At 37.0% G+C, this 20,413-nt stretch overlaps 2 protein-coding genes across 2 annotated transcripts; one reads left to right on the top strand and one right to left on the bottom strand.

The window, feature by feature from the left end:
• Window positions 1-655: 655 nt before the first annotated feature.
• On the bottom strand, window positions 656-12,448 carry PCID2 (PCI domain-containing protein 2). The gene is made up of 8 exons (XM_019041186.2): window positions 12,241-12,448; window positions 11,780-11,821; window positions 11,009-11,127; window positions 10,324-10,596; window positions 8,435-8,652; window positions 7,656-7,756; window positions 1,735-1,934; window positions 656-958 (listed from the first exon to the last, which is right to left on the bottom strand). Exons 1-8 carry the CDS (start codon window positions 12,268-12,270, stop codon window positions 736-738), a joined length of 1,206 nt encoding a protein of 401 aa, XP_018896731.2. The 5' UTR covers window positions 12,271-12,448; the 3' UTR covers window positions 656-735.
• Window positions 12,449-12,641: 193 nt separating this feature from the next.
• RpS8 (ribosomal protein S8) lies at window positions 12,642-19,619 on the top strand. The gene is made up of 6 exons (XM_019041185.2): window positions 12,642-12,773; window positions 13,666-13,772; window positions 15,079-15,178; window positions 16,457-16,632; window positions 17,611-17,740; window positions 19,448-19,619. Exons 1-6 carry the CDS (start codon window positions 12,770-12,772, stop codon window positions 19,552-19,554), a joined length of 624 nt encoding a protein of 207 aa, XP_018896730.1. The 5' UTR covers window positions 12,642-12,769; the 3' UTR covers window positions 19,555-19,619.
• The last annotated feature ends 794 nt before the right edge of the window (window positions 19,620-20,413 follow it).

Here is a 20,413-nt window from a genome sequence, read left to right as displayed (position 1 = left end):
AGGTGTATCGTCACTCATCATAATTCAAAACATATGTCGTTACATTAGACTAGAAATTTGAGAGTTTGTATTCAAAATCATTTCAGACTAAAAATTTAAGAGCTGTGTAAAAAACTAATCACCAATAAAAATCAGACATTGGAGAATTTGCATACATAAAATGTTATCACTGCATCTGAGAATGCTCAGTTGACTGCATTCGCATTATTTTTCTTAATTATTTTTCTGGTATGGGAAATTGTGGAAAAATAGACATAAAAAAAAAGATAATCGGCCGCCTTGTGATGTCAGTAGGCGGCAATTCCCTTTGAACACATGTATTTTTTTACTTCAGCAGATTGGGTCATTTGGTCATATTTCCTCTGATAATTGCTCATTTCAGAAACCAAGAATATTCTCATGTATATTTCATTTCACAGTCTCTTCTTAAACATGAAATTCACAAAATTTGTGACAGCTGCAAATTCTCCGTAGGTTCAGTAATTTGATGGTTAAAATAGGTGCTTAACAAGAATTTTAGAAACTTCACTATTAAAGTGATTAAAAATTCAAACGTTGTTGCTCCAGATGCTGGTAGATCTCTTGAGATTTCTTCATTTTATCTTTTGGTATTTCTATGTATATTTAGTTTAAAACTTGATAAAAAAAACTGAAATAATAAAAAACAGTTTATTACTAAAATGATTGGGTTGTATAAAATTACATAAAATTAAAGTTCAATTGAAACAAGCATTATCAGTTAGAATGATTTATGTTACTTAATTTTGGGAAAGCATCTACTTTACTTAAAACCAACTTTTGATGAGCAAGTGAGATGTATCCTTTTATTTTTCCACTATGGATCATGTTGGCGACTAAACAGTGGACGTCATCCATTTCGACTGGCTCATTGTCAACAATTTGCGCAGCTGCTAGAAGAACTTGCATGGGTACTACATGATTTTTTACTTGAAGATACCTGAAATTCAGAAGTACAAGAGATGAAGGATAGCATACGCAAATCAATACTTAAGCTTAATATTTCCATTGTAAATCTGTTGAGCCAAGTTGGATGGATTTCGAACTGTTTGACTAGATCAACAAATTATTGTACGGCGATTGTACAGGACTGCATGGTGCTTTGTAGATCTTCAAAGGTTTCCATAAATTTACTTTGGTCACATTACTGACTTAGCAGTTCATCTGGCCACAGATCAGTACACTTTCAACTAATCATTGGGGCCAAAAGGGAATCCTGAAAATTTCAGGATTATGATGAACCCTGATACTTTGATGAAGTGGGAAACATATCAGAGATCTTTGCTCAACCGATCAGCAACGAAAATATGCTCTGTCTAGAGTAAAATGGAGTTTGTTCAAAAATAAGCTCTGCCAAAGAAGATAAAAAAAAATTATGTTTCCAAGTTTGTTTTTCAGGGAAAAAATTTCAAAAAATACTTTTTCAGTTTCATGAAAAATGGTTCTCTTTTACCTTCAGTGCTTTAAATACTACAGCAGGGTCTCAGGTGGTATGGGATACCTACCTAAAAAATTTTAGTGCATACACAGCAACCTGGAAAAGTCAGAAAATCTTGATCTAGATCTAGATACATGGTCGTGGAGTTTAGCCATCAAACTTTTGACAGTTGAACACCTCCAAATTAGGGCACTACAATAGCAAAGTAAAAACAGCAGCGATTGCCTTTCCTTGGGAAATCACATTTATGGATGAGGAGTCATATTAGAATTACTTACGCTCTCTTAAAAAGATTTCTGTAGGCAATTAATTTCAATTTTTCAAGGATCAAGTAGATTCCACTCTTGATAAAAAATGACTGATGCTTCTCCATGGCGCTATTTAGATTATTTAGACGTCCGCACTTGACTGCCTCTGCTACCTCCCATAGTGAGGTCAAATCATACTTTTCTAGGACAGCTTTTGTTGGCATGTAGCCCTGGAACATAATTAGAAAATGATAAGTACACCTAAAACAATTGCTTGATTTAGAATAACACGCAGAGCAGTAAAGCATGAGACTTTAAAAATGTCAGCAAAGGAAATACAGTGGTCCCACCTGGGTCATTCCACGTCAACTGTGCCAGGCTCGGAACCCGACCCCCTCCGATTTGGCTGAAAATTGGTATACGGGGTCTTTACATCATTATAAGAAACTAATTTGAAGGGTTTTCCCATCCGACGCCCCGTTCGCGAGATATCGACCCCCAAAGATGGGGTGAATTTTAGCGATATTCAAAAAAGCCCGTTTTAGCGATTCTCATTTTCTCGACTTCCCTCTCTTTGACTCTCCATAGCGAGACTCTGTATCAATCCATCATACTTTGAAAGAGTGTTTCTAGACCAGTTTTTCATGTAGATTCTAAATATGCCATCGAAATTAAGCTGAAAATTATTTAAATAGCCGTAATTTAGAGTTTTTTAAAATTTACGATTTTTTTGCCATTCAATGTTCAAACTCAATTATCTAAAAAACAGTCACTCCGATTTTCGATTTTTTTTTTATACTTCGAGCTTAGGATATATACTTTTGGTTGATATACTTTTTTCAATAGTAATCGGACGGTTAAGGGCCTAAAAAAATTCAAATAGGCCAAAAAAGGTCAAAAATTGGTAAAAAAAGACGATTTTTTACATTTGAATCCAAATATTTCGATAATGAACACTTCAATTAACGATGTTTTCCCCCAGTTCACCCTCTAAGATGTATAAAATCAGACTATCGACGCTTTCCATACATTTACCGATCGATTAACGGCCTGATGGAAACCGGAAACCGACCGAAAATCCTCGAAATTGACGCAAAAAGACGATTTTTCACACCGTAACCGATGCTTTCCATAGATTGTAACTGCAATTTCCAATTTTCTCTCTCTATTTCAACCTTAAGGTATATACTTTCGAGTAATAAACACTTACTAACGTGCATCAATGGGCCACGGATCTAAACGGAAATGAAAACCGGCCGGAAATGCTCAAAAATGACGGAAAAAGGCGATTTATTGCATAGCCAGGGAAGCATGTGTTCGAAAATTACGTCCCGTTTGCACGTTTGTGATGCAAGTTTACTCCTTCATTTTGGTCCCTAGAATGAGAAAATCTTTGGTGGACTATCCGATTTTGATGCCAAGGCCCCAAAAACAAGATGGCGGCCAAAATGGAGGCTGAAATTGAAATGTTGGTGAAACGGCACAAAACGTCAAGAGAGGTGTCGATCCTCATGTTTTTTGAATCGTAGATTCCAAAAAAATTGTCATACAGACCCCTCGACCCACGGAAATGACCAAAATCCAAGATGGCGGCCGATTTTGGCTCTTTAGTGGCTAAAACGTCAAATGAGGAGGAAAGAGAGGAGTAAACACTCCAGATATCTGTTTTCGAGGTCACCGATTCCAAAAAATAGGAGAAAAAAAACATCTCATGCCAAATGGTACTGATTTGGACCATGCAAAGGCCGAACTCGGCAGTCATTCTGATTAGAGTGTTCAGAAACACTCTATAATCGGGACCTCTCGACCCACGGAAATGCACAAAATCCAAGATGGCGGCGATTTCGGCTCCTGAATGGTTAAAACGTCAAATGCGGAGCAAAGTTCCCGATCCTCGAAAAGCCTTTCAGGGAGTTCACTTACCCTCATTCCTTCTAAAACCCTATGTCGCTACCCTTTCACTGGGCATCCACTTCGACTCCTCCCTGGAAGAATACCCAATCAAGCATCTTCTTTGGCAGTCCTTCGTCCGTCATTCTATTAACATGGCCATACCAGTCAAGCTGTCTGATCATGTCGTCGAATACGATGTCATTTTCGACTCCCATGATCTGCCGCACTCTTTCATTGCGAACCCGATCGTTCCTAAAAATTCCTACAGCCACCTCCTCCAGAAATCTATTTTCGTGGCTCTCAGCATCCCTTGGGTCCATCCCTTCAGCTGCCAAACTTCACTGTCATATGTAAGAATACTTTTGACTTCAACTTTGTAAATTTTTCTCTTGTTCTCTTTGGAAATCCGCGGATCCCAGAGGATTCCATTGAACATCGCTGTGGCCTTCTTTGCTTGGATGTTTCTTTCCTTGATCCCTTGATCCGTTCTTTCATCCTGGGTCAACCGCACCCCCCCCCCCCCCCCAAGTACCTATAGTGCGCGCAGCCTTTGATCTGCTGCCCATCCTCCAACTTAGTGCTTTGCTGATCACCTCCCTTTGTCAGTTTCTCGGATTTGCTGATGACCTAGTGGTGATTGCACAAGATCAAGATGACGCCTAGTACATGAAGCGCAAGTTGGTAGCGGAGTATCGAAAGTCGAGTTTAGAAGTCAGCAAATCCAAATAATTACTATATAATAATCTCCCGGACGAGATAAGGTGATTCCTTCGTATTATGAGGCGCTGAATCCGGAAATTTCCTCCGTGCCTTCTCATCACCCTGCAATGGGCCGGGCCTGTTTGAAACTTTTGCTAGAGCAAAATTAAGAGTTTTTCCTAATGGATAATATGTCACAAAAATCACGATAAGCACTTTCGCAAAGTCTGAAATATACTCCTCACTTCACAATTAGCGTAAGAAATTTCCGTTTTTTTAAGCTGCCCTCCTCAAAAACGATACCACGGCACAGGTGAACATTTCGTTAGAGGAGTCGTTCCATTCAATCCCTCCTCACGCTTCCGCGCGCAAGTTGAGGAGAGCATGAGGTCAATCACGGCGGATATCTGTCAACGCGAGAAAAATGTGAATGTAAACACGCCGATTGTTATCAAGTGGTTAGAATCATCGTCCCATCTCAAGCGTGTTGGTGGATTGGCGTCAGCTATGTTGAATATTGCGTAGTATCCTTGTAAGCAGGGGTTGGATGGAATATGACTCCTCTAACGAAACGTTCACCTGTGCCGTGGTATCATTTTTGAGGCGGAAAGCTAAAAAAAACTCAAATTTCTTATGCAAATTGTGAAGTAAGGAGTACATTTTAGACTTTGCCGATCCGCTCATCGTGATTTTTGAGACATTTCTATAGTACCTACCAACTCTTATTTTTGATCCAGCAAAAGTTTGCAACAGGACGATTTTCTGGAAAAGTCGATTCCGCCCGGAAAAATTGTCATTATCCTGGTCAGTTTTCTGGAAGACTGAGGGGTGGTCGGAAATTATAAACGCAATTTTCAGATTCAGTGGCTCAAAACACACTTGCTGGAACTTTGCTCCGCATTTGACGTTTTAACCATTCAGGAGCCGAAATCGCCGCCATCTTGGATTTTGTGCATTTCCGTGGGTCGAGAGGTCCCGATTATAGAGTGTTTCTGAACACTCTAATCAGAATGACTGCCGAGTTCGGCCTTTGCATGGTCCAAATCAGTACCATTTGGCATGAGATGTTTTTTTCTCCTATTTTTTGGAATCGGTGACCTCGAAAACAGATATCTGGAGTGTTTACTCCTCTCTTTCCTCCTCATTTGACGTTTTAGCCACTAAAGAGCCAAAATCGGCCGCCATCTTGGATTTTGGTCATTTCCGTGGGTCGAGGGGTCTGTATGACAATTTTTTTGGAATCTACGATTCAAAAAACATGAGGATCGACACCTCTCTTGACGTTTTGTGCCGTTTCACCAACATTTCAATTTCAGCCTCCATTTTGGCCGCCATCTTGTTTTTGGGGCCTTGGCATCAAAATCGGATAGTCCACCAAAGATTTTCTCATTCTAGGGACCAAAATGAAGGAGTAAACTTGCATCACAAACGTGCAAACGGGACGTAATTTTCGAACACATGCTTCCCTGGCTATGCAATAAATCGCCTTTTTCCGTCATTTTTGAGCATTTCCGGCCGGTTTTCATTTCCGTTTAGATCCGTGGCCCATTGATGCACGTTAGTAAGTGTTTATTACTCGAAAGTATATACCTTAAGGTTGAAATAGAGAGAGAAAATTGGAAATTGCAGTTACAATCTATGGAAAGCATCGGTTACGGTGTGAAAAATCGTCTTTTTGCGTCAATTTCGAGGATTTTCGGTCGGTTTCCGGTTTCCATCAGGCCGTTAATCGATCGGTAAATGTATGGAAAGCGTCGATAGTCTGATTTTATACATCTTAGAGGGTGAACTGGGGGAAAACATCGTTAATTGAAGTGTTCATTATCGAAATATTTGGATTCAAATGTAAAAAATCGTCTTTTTTTACCAATTTTTGACCTTTTTTGGCCTATTTGAATTTTTTTAGGCCCTTAACCGTCCGATTACTATTGAAAAAAGTATATCAACCAAAAGTATATATCCTAAGCTCGAAGTATAAAAAAAAAATCGAAAATCGGAGTGACTGTTTTTTAGATAATTGAGTTTGAACATTGAATGGCAAAAAAATCGTAAATTTTAAAAAACTCTAAATTACGGCTATTTAAATAATTTTCAGCTTAATTTCGATGGCATATTTAGAATCTACATGAAAAACTGGTCTAGAAACACTCTTTCAAAGTATGATGGATTGATACAGAGTCTCGCTATGGAGAGTCAAAGAGAGGGAAGTCGAGAAAATGAGAATCGCTAAAACGGGCTTTTTTGAATATCGCTAAAATTCACCCCATCTTTGGGCGTCGATATCTCGCGAACGGGGCGTCGGATGGGAAAACCCTTCAAATTAGTTTCTTATAATGATGTAAAGACCCCGTATACCAATTTTCAGCCAAATCGGAGGGGGTCGGGTTCCGAGCCTGGCACAGTTGACGTGGAATGACCCACCTACTTTAAGGGATGAATGAATAGCCACACATTATTTTACCCTAAACCACTAGATAGGGAGCGTGTCTTCACAGAAGTAGACTCCTTGGAAAAGAATGAAGATACAAGTAGATACAAATAAGAGCTATCACACTAGCATGATCTTACCACTACAGAATTGGCCAGAATGGCAGTGTCGTTTCTGCAGAGTGTCCATGAATTCGTAATTTTCCGATTCCGTTCCTTTCCTGCATGCTAAAATTTCCGAATTCTCTAACTAAATAAAAAAATGAAGCTCTATTAATATGCCTACAACGAAGTAATCACCCACAGTCAACATGACTCATGACATGAATTACTTTCCACAAAACTTCAAGCTTCGAAAACAACTTTCTTGTGGATTTTTTTTTAGGCTTTTGCTAAACTTAGGACAAAATGTCTTTTTACAGATATTTAAAGTACGGAAAAAGGTGATCAGAGGTAGCTCCTCCTCTCTTGAAAGTCACCCACTGAAATTTGCTGAGTTGATGTGCTACTTGTGAAACTCCATGGATTTTTTTATGTATTCCCTAACTTTCCCAGGTCATTGTAAATTCCTCCACTTTACAAAATTGCCAAGGCCGCTGCAAACCTTGTGATGCATTTTTTTAAAAAAATAGAGAAAAATGGCACTTTGTATTGGAAATACAGTGTAATTTGGGAAAATTGTTCAAAATGCAGACCAATTGTATCAGGTACAAAGCAAAGTACATGACACATGAAAGCATATTGCTAATCATAATTACACGTGGAACGAAGTGGATTAAAAAATTAAAGCTCCTCAACAGCATCTTATACTGTTACCAATATTCTATGGCGTTGATACATTATAAGCCCTAGTGTAGCTTGAGTGATGAAAAAAAGTAAGAGAGGTCAAAAATTCTTAAAAGGACAAAACAAGAACCAAAAAAAGAACTTACCAATAACAATTTCACAGGAACCAAGTAAATCAAAATCAATCTTTTGTTCTTCCTCATTGATTTATGACACTTTTCAAACGCATAAGTTAAATACTCATTGGCTGAAAACAGAAAAGGAATCAATGAGAAAATGAGAATGACATTGACTGAGTCCCAACTATTATAGATTACGATAAAACAAAACGATTAACTTTGAAAAGTTCAATTGCTACTTCCTTCAATTTTTTTAGCCTACATGTTTGTTAGGGATGGAAGATTATTTAGGCGGGTCTGACGGTTGAATGTTGAATGATGTTATACTTCAAATTCTAGGGCGCACAAATGACACTATCTAGAGGGCTACAAGTAACCTGTTAAGTGCAAGCTAGGTTTAATTAATGGCAGCGCAGTTGTTTGACAAGGGAAAATAAACAACTCGACAGCATAAGTCCGCAATCATATATCTCGCTTGCGGTGTCTGAAAATCTCCACCTCTATGTTATTTTTTTAGAGGAAAACAAATTGACATCATTCCTTAAAGTTTATGCAGAATTTTCTTCGCACAGAGAAGAAAAAACACGGCAGTTTTAAAGAATTGCAGTTGAGTAGTTTTCCGTTTAAAAAATAAATATTTCCGTTTAAAATATAAATCATATAAATAAATTATATGATTGCCAACTTACATGACACGAGTTTCAGATAGTTTAAAATAACTAATGAGACTCCACATGGTACAATTAAAATTCCAAGGCCCAACAGGTAAAAGCATTTTCTGTTGGCTTAAAACATTGAGCACTTACCTAGGGCATATTCGCTGTCGAAAGTTGCTTTTCTTCCGACAAAATATTTGTACGTTATTTGTTGCGCTTTCGAGAACTTCTCTTTGAATGGAGAAGAATCAATGGCTCGAATGAGTGGCTTCATTAGATTCAATTTATTCAACTTGAAGTAAACTTTGAAGAGTTGGTTAACGAAAGACATCATGCCCCATTTTTTCGTCTCCCGCTCACCTGCTCGGCTGCGAAAAAGAGAATTTTCAATTAAATAAAAAAGATATTATCAAATGGACTACTAGACAAGGTATGAATTTAAGCATTCTGATACATGTTCCTAAACCAAAATTTCACGTAGAACACGATTCACTCAACGAAAATGAAACCAACTCCTAACGAAGATATTAAAGTTTTTATTTCACACTGGTTACGACGAATTTGAACTGCCCGCTCACAAGAAACTCAAAGCTCTACGTGAGTCAAATCGCGCACTACAACGGTTTTAGCAAGCTTCTCAATCGAGCAATGTTCATTTCCAGCCATGTGTTGTTCAAACTACAAGCAATTTGCTGTAGCTGAGCCAAAGCGTCAAGATCGAGGTTGCCAGATATTTATATCGCAGAGACTGTCATGATAACGTTTAGCGCGCGATGTAAATCACGTAGAGCATTGAGTTTTCATGAGCAGATGGTTTGAATTCACGCATCAAGAATCATTAAATATCTTCGTAAGGAGTTGATATCGGTATTTTTTGTTGTGCGCATCGTGTTTTACGTAAAATTTTGGTTAAGGAACAAGTATCAGAATGCTGAAATTCGTACCTTGTCTAGTGGTCCATTATAAGTTCAAAGAGATGTATACTTTTTCTTATGAAAGAGTAAAAATAAATTTATATTTTTAGAAAAAGCTGGATACTTACAATTTTTTGCAAGTTCTAAAAACTAAGGAAATGAGTTCGTTTTAAAAATTTCATGAGATGAAAAGTTTGAAAAATTTTAAATTGTGGCAAAAGCCATCCACTGTGTTTTCTCGTAAATTAGTAAGTCTGAAAGAGTTGGGTAGTTGCCAGCATTGCATAATTTTTTTTTTTTTTTTTTTTTTTTTTTTTTTTCAGTAATGAACTTCTCACCTACCTGTCAACTGGACAACAAAAATGCATATCTCAGTTTGCAATGCTACAAACTTCCTGTCATGATTCATTACTTGTGCCAAAAAGTACGCACCATTAATTTTAGAAATCTTTCTTACTCTACATGAAAGATATTCTTTGAAAATTAAAGCGATGAAGTTGGTTTAACCTGCTTTCAAAAATAAAACAGGGGCAGAGATTTGGACCGTGTTTAACAGAAAGGAACCAAGCCACATCAGCTATTGCCAAATTTAACTGGGTAGTTTAATTTTTTACAAGAGAACATTTGTTCAGATTCCTTAGAAAATTTTAAGGAATTTGCTTTGTACTATGCAGAAAATTCACTGAAATAAATTTAACTGGGTAATTTAATTTTTTACAAGAGAACATTTGTTCAGATTCCTTAGAAAATTTTAAGGAATTAGCTTTGTACTATGCAGAAAATTCACTGAAATTTGCACAAAACTCCAGACTACCGTTTTCTTGTAAAAAATTTAATTGCCCAATTAAATTTGACGATAGCTGATGTGGCTTGGTTCCTTTCTGTTGAACGCGGTTCATTTTGAAACAATAAGATGCGCGTTTTTGTAATTTCATCATCAAGGGGTCTTGAAGATGGACAAGGTCCCTTTTAGAAACTCAAGCAACTATCTTAAACATTTATCTTAACCTCCACTCTTTCATTTATGTTAAAACTTTCAGGATACGAAATTTATGTACTTTGCTACTGCGGTCAGTTTAGTTTCTCAATCTGAACTTCTTTTTAGAAACAGGCTTAGCCACATACTTGTCAGCGGTGCAAATTCTAAAACAGTTCATAAGAGCCTCTGCTGCTTTCTCCAAAGCCTCTCGGGGTTTTGTTACGGTTGATGACTCTCCAGAAGTGACTGTACCGACTTTCAGGGCCAGGCATCGCAGATCTAAACAAACTGTGATCATGACCGGCAGAAGCCAATTCTCATCTTTGATTGCTTGGAACAGTTTTATCCACTGTTGAACTAGAGGACTTTGATAGCTGTATGCCTCGTTATAATCCTTTCTTGAAACAGCTGTTACACATCTGGAAAAAAGAGATATGATAAGCTTCAGTTTTCATGAAAAAGGCCTACAGAGAAAATTTGAGCACAGCCATGCCGAGAGATGTCAATTTTTTACGAGGCATCAATTCTTGGACTTGATTTTACTTCTTTCAGAGGAAGTAACAATTCCAGACTCAGAATCATACTTGTGAAAACATATATTCCTAAATTGAATCAAATTGAAAAACATGTCATATATTTTACTGCCTGCTCAGGACGAATGTAATTTTTAAATTAAAAAATGTTTGAAGTTTGAAAACAAATGATCATCTTCATGGAAAATCATGGTTTCTTTCTAAATTCTTAGATTTAAAATCTGAGTCGATTCGAAGTTCAAAATAATTTTCTCATCATAATAATTAAGAGGAGAAAAGAGATACAGTAATTACTTACTTCAGATGTAATAGAGTAATTTCACCAAGATGGTGGTCGATAGTTTGAAGAACCTCTTCGGAATCTACATTCAGTAAGTTTGAGTTTTTGGTATGTGAGTGTCGGAGAGAAAAAGAGTCCTAAAACAGAGAAAAAATAAAAAATGATAAATGAAGTAATACGTACAGTAGATGCCATGTGATGATCTGAACTCTTGAGTAAGAATGCAGAAAATATTGGGTTAAACTTTTTTTTTTTTCATAGGTAGAGAAAGTGACAAAATTTGTTGTTTGAGCTACCTTTTGCAGAGACACTACACCACAGAGAAAATTTTCAATATCAAAGAAAATATACTGTTATGAGTTATTATTGAGTAAATTACCTCAATTTTTTTGCTTTTTTTCAGCTTTCGAAGTCATCCACCAAGATAGTGACACCCTTTCTTTCTTCCACCTCACTTTCATCAGTCAGTGATACACATAGTTCCAATGGTTACTCAACGTGAAACTCGCGTGAAAGCAAGGTGGAAGAAACCAAGGGTGTCACTACTGCGGAGGATGACGTCATACACCAAATTTTTCAAAGTGCGATATCTTGGTAAATATTTCTAAAACGTAGAAAGTTGCAGTCTCAAGCTTGACGGACCATACTGGTTTTAGCTGATCTATAAGAATGAAGCATCTAAATTTCTGGGATCGACCCATTGGTGTGAACTCTTCACAATACTTGTCATTCTTCTTCCTATTCATGGTGTTATGCTAATCATTTAGGAAAAAGACAGAATATACTTACAGACATTTTGATACCATCTTTGGTTTTCATTGCAATGCTGACCTGGAATGAAAAAAATCCAAAAATTATGATCTAGCTTGAAGAAGAAAAAAATCATGAGCGCCTTGTGCATTATTAGTCAGAAAAGATTCAGACAAAATTTCATTAAAGTTTCAACTATGTAAGGGTTGATAGTCGCTAATTGGGGCCTTCATCAAACGATCATCGGGTGGTACAGAGAATGAGGGATAGTAGGATCCAGAATTGTGGTTCGATCAGGTATAATCAGGAGAATCCTAAATTTCTAAACTTGGAGACGACGCAGACAACAATTGAAGAGTCTTCCTGCTTACATGCATGAATCTGTCATTTGGTAAAAATGAAAAATTACTTCTTAGGTACTTTTCAGATACTTTTTAAACGTTCAGAAGTCTGAAAGCAACAGAGAAAACTATGAAATAGGGAGTATTATCTGAACGTACCTGCTTTAAGTACTGATATAGAGACTGCATTTTCGATTTTTAAAACTGACACAAACAAATATTAATTCATGCACATTACCAATTTATGTTATAGAAGCAAAATAAAACCAGCATTGATTAATAAGGACATAATTAAATAAGCAAACGTAAAAAATGACAGGTGTGAGCCAAAATTGTAAACAAAATTTTTGTAAACAGAAACCTCCTAACCTCACTTTTCCCGGCTGGTTTCTTCAAGTGTGCCCGTGTACCAATGAAAATTTCCTCAGAGGATAATTATTTTTTTAAGTTTCAATCGCGTGGTCTTTTAACCTGTTCAAGGTGAATTTTTAATCACATTTGGATAAAATTTTAATTTTTTTTAATTTTCTTACTAAACTGATTCGTTCATCCATTATTTTTTTCTCTTTCAGAATTTCTGAAGTGCCAAGCCACACACAACGTTTTGAACCATTTTGAGCTGTTCTTGACGACAACCTGTATCGGCCATTACTGTTTTTCCGTGTGTGCAACTGTGTAGTGTGTGAAAATGGGTGAGTAATTTTCTCAAATTTATCCTCTCAAATCGACCTAATCACTCTGTAATGTTCTAAATTAAATGCTTTTATTTCCTTCTAATAGATTATTCTTCACTATTTATAAACTTGCGCCCTCAAAATGTACATCTGATAGCCTGATCCGGGCGTGATCCTACAGGCCCCTCTGTCGTGTCAACCCGCTGTTTTAGCCAGCACTTTTAATTTATTGCATCCATTAACTACCCTAAAAAAACTTTTCCGCCCCCCAAGTACCAATCTTTCTTAACTGAGCATCAGAGGAAATGAGCTCGTCCCCAACTCCTCGAAGCGCGAGTCAATTAGAGTCTGTCGAGACCAAATGTGCAAGTTCTAACCTATAATGGTTGAGCTTAGGTCTGGCAGTCAAGTAGCAGAATTCTAACAGTATACTAAAGTCAGACTAAACCAGTCTTAGGGTTTCAATACTTGCCGTTGGATCGGCTGTCGGCATCTTGCACGAAGTAAATGGGTAATGTGATCGTCTGATTTTGGTATTGTATTGTGACTGTGCATAATAGCATACAGTAAGTCTTAGAGCTCGCGCATCGTATGTTGAGACAAATGTCAAAGTATTGTTTATGTCACCATTCACCAGTGGTGCCACCTGACTACATGTATTAACCTGTTGAGTGGTGCGAATTCAGAGCTAATCGGAGATTGACGTTTGTCTCAACATACGATGCGGGAGCTCTAGCGCAAGTGAATAATCACATGAAGCACATACTGTGATGACATTACCTCCAAGTTCTATTGTTTGAGTGTAATGATCTACCTCTCTACAGATTGTGTACCAGTTCATGCTGCTCTTGATTGAAGGAATGTTACATATTTAGGTATATTTGCTTAATACTTACTGTCATTGTTACAGGAATCTCACGTGACAGTTGGCATAAGAGGAGGCGCACCGGAGGTAAAAGGAAGCCTCTGAGGAAGAAGAGGAAGTTTGAACTTGGTCGCCCAGTCTCTAACACAAAGGTACTTTAGTATGGATTTTTCTTGCAATGTAACAGCACTTTCATGTAGAGCTAAGTCTATGGAACCTTGTTCAAACAATTTATTTATTTATTTTATTTTATTTACAAAAAGAAAATTACAAATAATCACACTTAACAAGAAGTAATTGTTATGCCAAATTTGCTCATCTTATGTGCAGACTATTAATAATCTTTCATCTACTTTGAATCAGTACCACTTACCAGTTCGACAATGCTATCAGGCGGTACCATTGATAAGTGGTAATATAACCTACACTAAGACTACATTCTGCAATTAGGAACTATAAATTCTAGCCCGGTTTCAAAACAATGTATGTGCCATTAGTTTCCCTACGCACATAAGTGTTTTTCCAGAAGAGCCAGAATTTATAGTTCCAAATTGCAAAATGCAGTCCACTCGATTCCAGTCTTATTATATGATGAGCTAGCCCTATCTCTGGCAATCATACTTACTATCTTCATTCCATAGTATCCTTAAAGTTCTGAAATGAATAATGAATACCTCATAACCGTGTACATGCCAGACTTAGTTAAGACATTTAGTTTTACGTATCAGAATTTTGCAAGTGCTGAATTTCCTCAAGCCGAATCTTAGTGGAAAGAAGATTCATGATTTGAATTTGCCACTCAGTCCAGACTGTCAACCCCCTCTGGTCTAGCGTGTGCCCTACGTCAAGGAGGTTCTGGGCTCAGTTCCCAGCCTAAAGATTGGTGAATGGCAGTCTTACTCTCTATCAGTAGTCACGTGGGGCTAGTTGGAATGCGTTTGGGTAGACTGCCGAAGGCATATATGATACATTTGTAGTATGAGTCTTTAGAAAAAGGAATTAAATTAATGAAAGGGTAGTAGAGTACTTAAACATCATCCTCCACCTGATCTATTGTGAAAATCTCAGACGTCATCTTCTGGGATGGATTCCGTAATTGCTATAGTCTCTTAAGTTTCATTAATGTATACAGTGCTGGTCAGCCATGAAATTTCCAGTCAATGATCTAGTTCCATCTCAGAAAATCCAGCCCCAGAAAAGCGGGCCTCCTGTGGTGTAGTGATTGTAACTCTGCCCCAAGACCAAGAGATCCTAGGTTTAATTCCTGGCTAGGTGACCTGAGTTTGACTGTCTCGGGCAATGGTCACCTCATCCTAGGGTTTAAAGAAGTAGATTAGCCCTGTGGGCTACTTTAAAATTGGTCCATGTATTGTGTCACTGCTTCTCTCAACTTCAGTGATGAATTTAGATATTATTTTATTTTATCAGGAGTTCATTTTATTTTCTTTTGTGTTTCAGCTTGGCAAACGTAGAGTCCATACGTTACGTACTCGAGGTGGAAACAGAAAGTTTAGAGCTTTAAGATTAGACAAAGGAAACTTCTCTTGGGGTTCTGAAGGTAGTGTTCCTAATTTATTCATTTTTATTAGCATTATAGCTTGACTCATCCTCTGTTGAGATCAAAGAAAAGTCTAATATATGTCACCACTCATCAATGGTACCACCTAATGCATTGAGCTATTGAGTGGTGCCGATATCAATGGTTAATCAAATAATAATTTTGGTTTAAACATGAGCTCAGCTGCCAAGCTCTTCGTGATGTTATTTCACCGCCCTAGATATTTTTATTTAGTTCATACATTTATCTCAAACAGATATTCAAACCTACCAATGCTAGAACTACTTAAAAAAGAGAGTATCCTGGTTTGTTACATTGCTAACTCCTCGTTTTTTATTTTCTGAATTGAAAAAATATTCAATGTCATTTTTGAGGACTTAAATGATTTTTTCTCTTGGTGTGAAGATTGTTCCATGAAAATTTCCCGCCATGGTGTTGGTTTGTTTTCCTTTATTATAATTAGATGGGAGTGGAGATTTTGAAATGCTGCAAACGAGATATGCGTTTTTGCAGTTTCACAGTCCTAATGACTCTACATGATTTTGGTTATCAACCACCATTGATTGAATGCAGTTCATTCAGGAACAGTCAAGTTCCCTCAGTCACGCCGGAATTGCAGTCTGTTGTGGCTCTGTGTATCAAATCATCTGAACAAGAATTTTCTTATGAATTATTATCGGAGCCCAAAATAATCATTTGGACACCGCCGACTTTAATTCCTAAGTGTTGGAATTTGAAGTGCGATTGTGTCCTACAAGAATCAAAGAGGAGTACCTATTGTGTCATAACAGCAATATTTTCACACGGTTGCCACTGTCAAAGAAAACCAGGAATTGTCAGGGAATTTTAAGTAGTCTGTGATAATAGAGGCAAAGCTGAGAAAATTACTAAAGGGGCAAGAAAAGAGCTCTACATTAACTGTATTTGCTTTCTAGAATGTCTTTTTGATGCTTTTAACAACAAATGTTGCATATTAAGGTTTCGCAGCAAGGATTTTTAACCACCTCACGTATTGTCAAATGTCAGGGAATTTTACTAATAATACTAGTTTGGGAATTGTCAATTCATTTCATTCCAAAATTCTATGACAATGCTGTTTAAAGTGCCCAGTGTCGCCATGTTCACTTGTAAACCTATAAGTATCTTTCCAAAATAAACAGGTGCACTTCTTTAAATTTTGATTGCTCCAATTGTTAATAGGCTCCCTCAATATCATGAATTCTAAGATTCTCCGCATAAAATTTCCAGATTATAAAGAAAAACATTGTTTCTTTTCAGGTTGCACACGCAAAACCCGAATCGTCGATGTAGTTTATAATGCCAGCAGCAACGAGTTGGTCCGTACAAAAACTCTGGTTAAGAATTCCATCATCCAAATTGACGGTACCCCATTCAGACAGTGGTATGAAGCACATTACGCTTTACCTCTTGGCAGGAGGAAGACTGGAAAATCAGTAAGTTTCCATTTGATTATTGTTTCGAATACTCAGCCTGTCAAAAGTCCTATTAGTAATGCAAATAAAAAAGTTGCAATTTTGCCTGCTGTATGATTCAAGGTAAACAAATTCTGAAGAATGATGGAAATAAAATCAATCCATGAACTGCATGTAAGTTTTTTTTGAGCAATTAGGCAACAATTTGACTATTTTCAACAGGCACTCCAGCTCAAAACAGAGAAGGAAAGGATGGAGTCGGTGGTGCGATATGAAACTGACAAACTGTTATAAATGAACAAACTGACGGAAGAAGAACGTTCCTCTTTTTGTTTGCATCCGTTCTCTTCTTTATCATTGTCGCATTGTTGTTTTAGCTCAAATGAGCATCATCCTAGTTTTTTTGACCTATGCGATTCACTCCTCAGACACTGTTTTTCACGATCAGCACAGCTTTGAAATCTGAGTATCATTTGCAAAGGTTAAGCCCACCCATTCAAATTTACCATTCCCTTCCTTTCAATTCTTGATGTGTCTTAAACTAGGAAAGTAGGCAAAGCTTATTTAATAAATGCTTTTTACCCTAGTTCATGTCAAATAATCAATTATTTGTCAAGTTCGTAGTAAACCACACTTCATCAGTATATCAACTTTTCATTTGATATCTATCCATGCAACACTGAAGTAGCAAGACCATTTCACCTAATAGGAGATAGAATAATGACAACTTAGCCGCAATGTTGAGGGAAAGGGCAAACCCTTTGCCATAGAATATAATGAAAGCCATCCATTGATAATTTCTTATAAGTCAGTTCCTTTCTAGCCTGTCCAATCCTAATGATGTGATACATTTATCACAATCTCAACAGATCAATGATAGTACTTTTAACTTTAAAACATAGTTTTAACAAGTACTTCATTTTCACCAAGACAGAGTATTTCTTGTTGAGCATTTATTTCAGCCATTCAAACTATAACAGAAATGTTTCCGTTTCTTAGGGAGAAGTCGCCCAAGGTATTTTGAATAAGAAGCGGTCTCCGAAAGTTGCGGCTAAGTACGCCGAAAGACAGACCCGAGCAAAACTCGAACATGCCCTTGAAGAACAGTTCCAGACTTCACGACTCCTCGGTATGTATGAAATGCTATTCATCTAATCAGTTGTCTATCCTTATATTAGGGCTGTGCGAATAGCGAATTTTCGGAACGAAGCGAATAGCGAATAATTTCGGCAACTATTCGCGAATAGCGAAGCGAATAACGAATAATTTAAGTCAATTATTCACAGTTACGAATAGTAAAACGAATAATTTGAAATGAATTTTTTAAGTATGAAAATTCGCGAATATTACAAAAGCCAACCCAAAAAAATGTGATTAATTTTTTTAAGAATATTCCATTTGCTCATACACCTGCACAGAAAACAATGAAATGCTATGATAGCAGCCTAGGCTGTTAAGAATGTGTTTGAAGATCTCTGGATGCTGGCTTGACTGTCGCTGCAGTTCAGTATGCATTTCCAGGATTTGAAGGTAACTGCGTGGGCAGTCAAGCTAGTATCGAAGGATCACCAGACACATTTTAGTATTTTATTTTTTTCGGTGTAAATGATAATGTGTTTATGAACTTTTTTTTCTACTTCAGACATTTCTGTGTCTTTCAATTCATAATTTGGGCTCTTTGCTTCTTCCCCCAATCACAATCGCGCTCACTGTTCGTAAACTCGGCAAAGATCAAAGGAGATCCGCCGTTCGCGATGTCTCGGGTGGAAGCGGAAGCCTTGTGCAGGTCCTCGCAACATTTCACGATTGCTACTCGGAAATTCGTTATTTTTGATGGCGCGAATGTTTGAAAATTCGTTCCTCGTGACAGCGCGAATATTTGAAAATGTCAGTTCAAAAATTCACTATTCGGGACAGCGCGATTATTCGCGATTTGCGAATAGTGCGCAGGGCAGACGAAGCGAATAGTCGGAATTGCGAATATTCGCACAGCCCTACCTTATATGCATCGAAATTTTACTTCCAACTAATCAATATTGATAGCACTAATATGCAGGAAAACAGCAGCTTGTAGCTGCCATTTTCCTACAAATCTAAGTGCTTCATATCTGAATGCTGATATTTAAAAATCTCTCTGAAGGCTCTCTGTTTAAAGAGGCTGTCTGCCCAGAAGGTGGTCTTCAAAAAAAGTACAAATACACTGAAAAAGCAAGGATTTGAAAAGAATGTTGCAAGAGTATGGAAAATTGGACAGCCAGTTTTTTTCATCTAGAAAGGGAATAAAGAGTCGAGAATTTTGCAGTAAACTGTAAGAGCCTCAGTAGTACGCGATTCTTATGTATATTTCATTTTATCTTATCTCGAAAAATTTTAGATTTTTATTTTGTTCTTTTGGAATTCCCACCATCTGAATTTCTTTTTATCTCCCAAAAGCTGTCCCTGTCAGAGCTCAAAATGTGTGTCAGATAAGGAAGAAGTGAGGAAAATGCTATAAAAGGAAGGATTTTGGGAAACTTCTGTGAAGAGAAATTTTTCGGAAAGTATATTATTTGCATAGAGATGGTAATGAAATGAAAGGATTTTAGGTAATCATGTACCAGCAGACATGTCCACAGGATTCTATGAAGAAATTACCCCTTCCTGATACACCTAGGAGTAGACTTCAATATGCACCAACACCGCCAGTATTCTTTTGTAAATAAGGCTTTGAAGGCTGGGAATAGGATTTTTACAACCACTCTAGTCTGATAAACAGTGCCTTAAAATAAACAAACATTACTCCTAGCTGTAGACTTTTTCTATAAAACACTAATATCTGTTTTGGGCTTGATTTCAGCTTGTATTTCGAGTCGACCTGGCCAGTGTGGGCGCTGTGATGGTTATATTCTTGAAGGCAAAGAGCTTGAGTTTTATCTAAGAAAAATCAAGCAGAAGAAGAAGTAATTTTTTATTTGTACATTTTTTTTATTATTTTTAAAACTGACAATGATTAAATTGTTTAAAAACTACCCAGTTTTGTGTGTTTATTTCATCCAAGATCAGTTAGTGCACTGGATAACCTCCCTCAATTAAAAAATATTTACCAAGTCTTGATAAATTCGTTAATACTTCTACCAGCATCCGTAAAACATGCCCAAAATTGTGTGAGCTATTACCTTCGTAGAATGCTTTATTATTTTGGTACTATTGGTGAAGTTTATGTATCCTCTGTTTCATCAAAAATTGACTCATCTCGTCAAGGTAATAATACTTCACTTTGTGGCTGTTGCTTAATTTAATTTCTTTACTTAATTTCAAAAGTATGGAGAAATGAGGATAGCTGAAAGTCAACCTTATCCCTGTTTTCCATGATCAGTTGGATCGCATATGGCCTGAAAGGAACTAGCGAGATTACAGTGTTTTAAAAATTTTGTTCCTTCATAATTATCTAAAAAATCTCTCAGAATAGCAAATAGTTTATGCTTCCCACCAAAAAATTGTTAATTTTAAAGAAAAATTATTGTGTAAGTTTTACTACTGTATGTACTTGCATGAGTATTTTTAGAAGGAAGGAAGTTGCATGAGTTTGAAAACACTGTTATCGGGCGCTGGTTCCTTTCTGCTAAATGCAATCCAGTTGATTGAAATGAATTTGCTGGAAGTTAAGATTTACTGATTCTATCAGAACTTTTTACTCTGATACTTCGCCTTAGGAAATAATTAGGGACTTGATTGCTGTTCCATTGCATTTAGTGCAAGAATGACCAGATTCTAATTTCTTGTAGCTAAACCTGTGCAGGTGAAATTAGCCATTGAGAATGCA

Source organism: Bemisia tabaci, chromosome 8 (assembly GCF_918797505.1).
Source record: "Bemisia tabaci chromosome 8, PGI_BMITA_v3".
In the NCBI taxonomy this organism is placed as follows: Eukaryota; Metazoa; Arthropoda; class Insecta; order Hemiptera; family Aleyrodidae; genus Bemisia; species Bemisia tabaci.
Note: the sequence above shows the minus strand (reverse complement) of the source record. Positions and strands in the feature narration are given on the sequence as shown.

What these genes read in the sequence shown, in the direction of transcription:
- RpS8 (XM_019041185.2), top strand. An exon ending in GGAGGAAGACTGGAAAATCA is followed by an intron (nt 16,633 to 17,610) that starts GTAAGTTTCCAT and finishes TCCGTTTCTTAG; the next exon opens with GGAGAAGTCGCCCAAGGTAT. An exon ending in CCAGACTTCACGACTCCTCG is followed by an intron (nt 17,741 to 19,447) that starts GTATGTATGAAA and finishes GCTTGATTTCAG; the next exon opens with CTTGTATTTCGAGTCGACCT.
- PCID2 (XM_019041186.2), bottom strand. Translation starts at nt 12,270, where the DNA reads ATGCAGTCTCTATATCAGTACTTAAAGCAG. An exon ending in TATATCAGTACTTAAAGCAG is followed by an intron (nt 11,822 to 12,240) that starts GTACGTTCAGAT and finishes TTTTCATTCCAG; the next exon opens with GTCAGCATTGCAATGAAAAC. An exon ending in TTCCTGTGAAATTGTTATTG is followed by an intron (nt 1,935 to 7,655) that starts GTAAGTTCTTTT and finishes ATTATGTTCCAG; the next exon opens with GGCTACATGCCAACAAAAGC.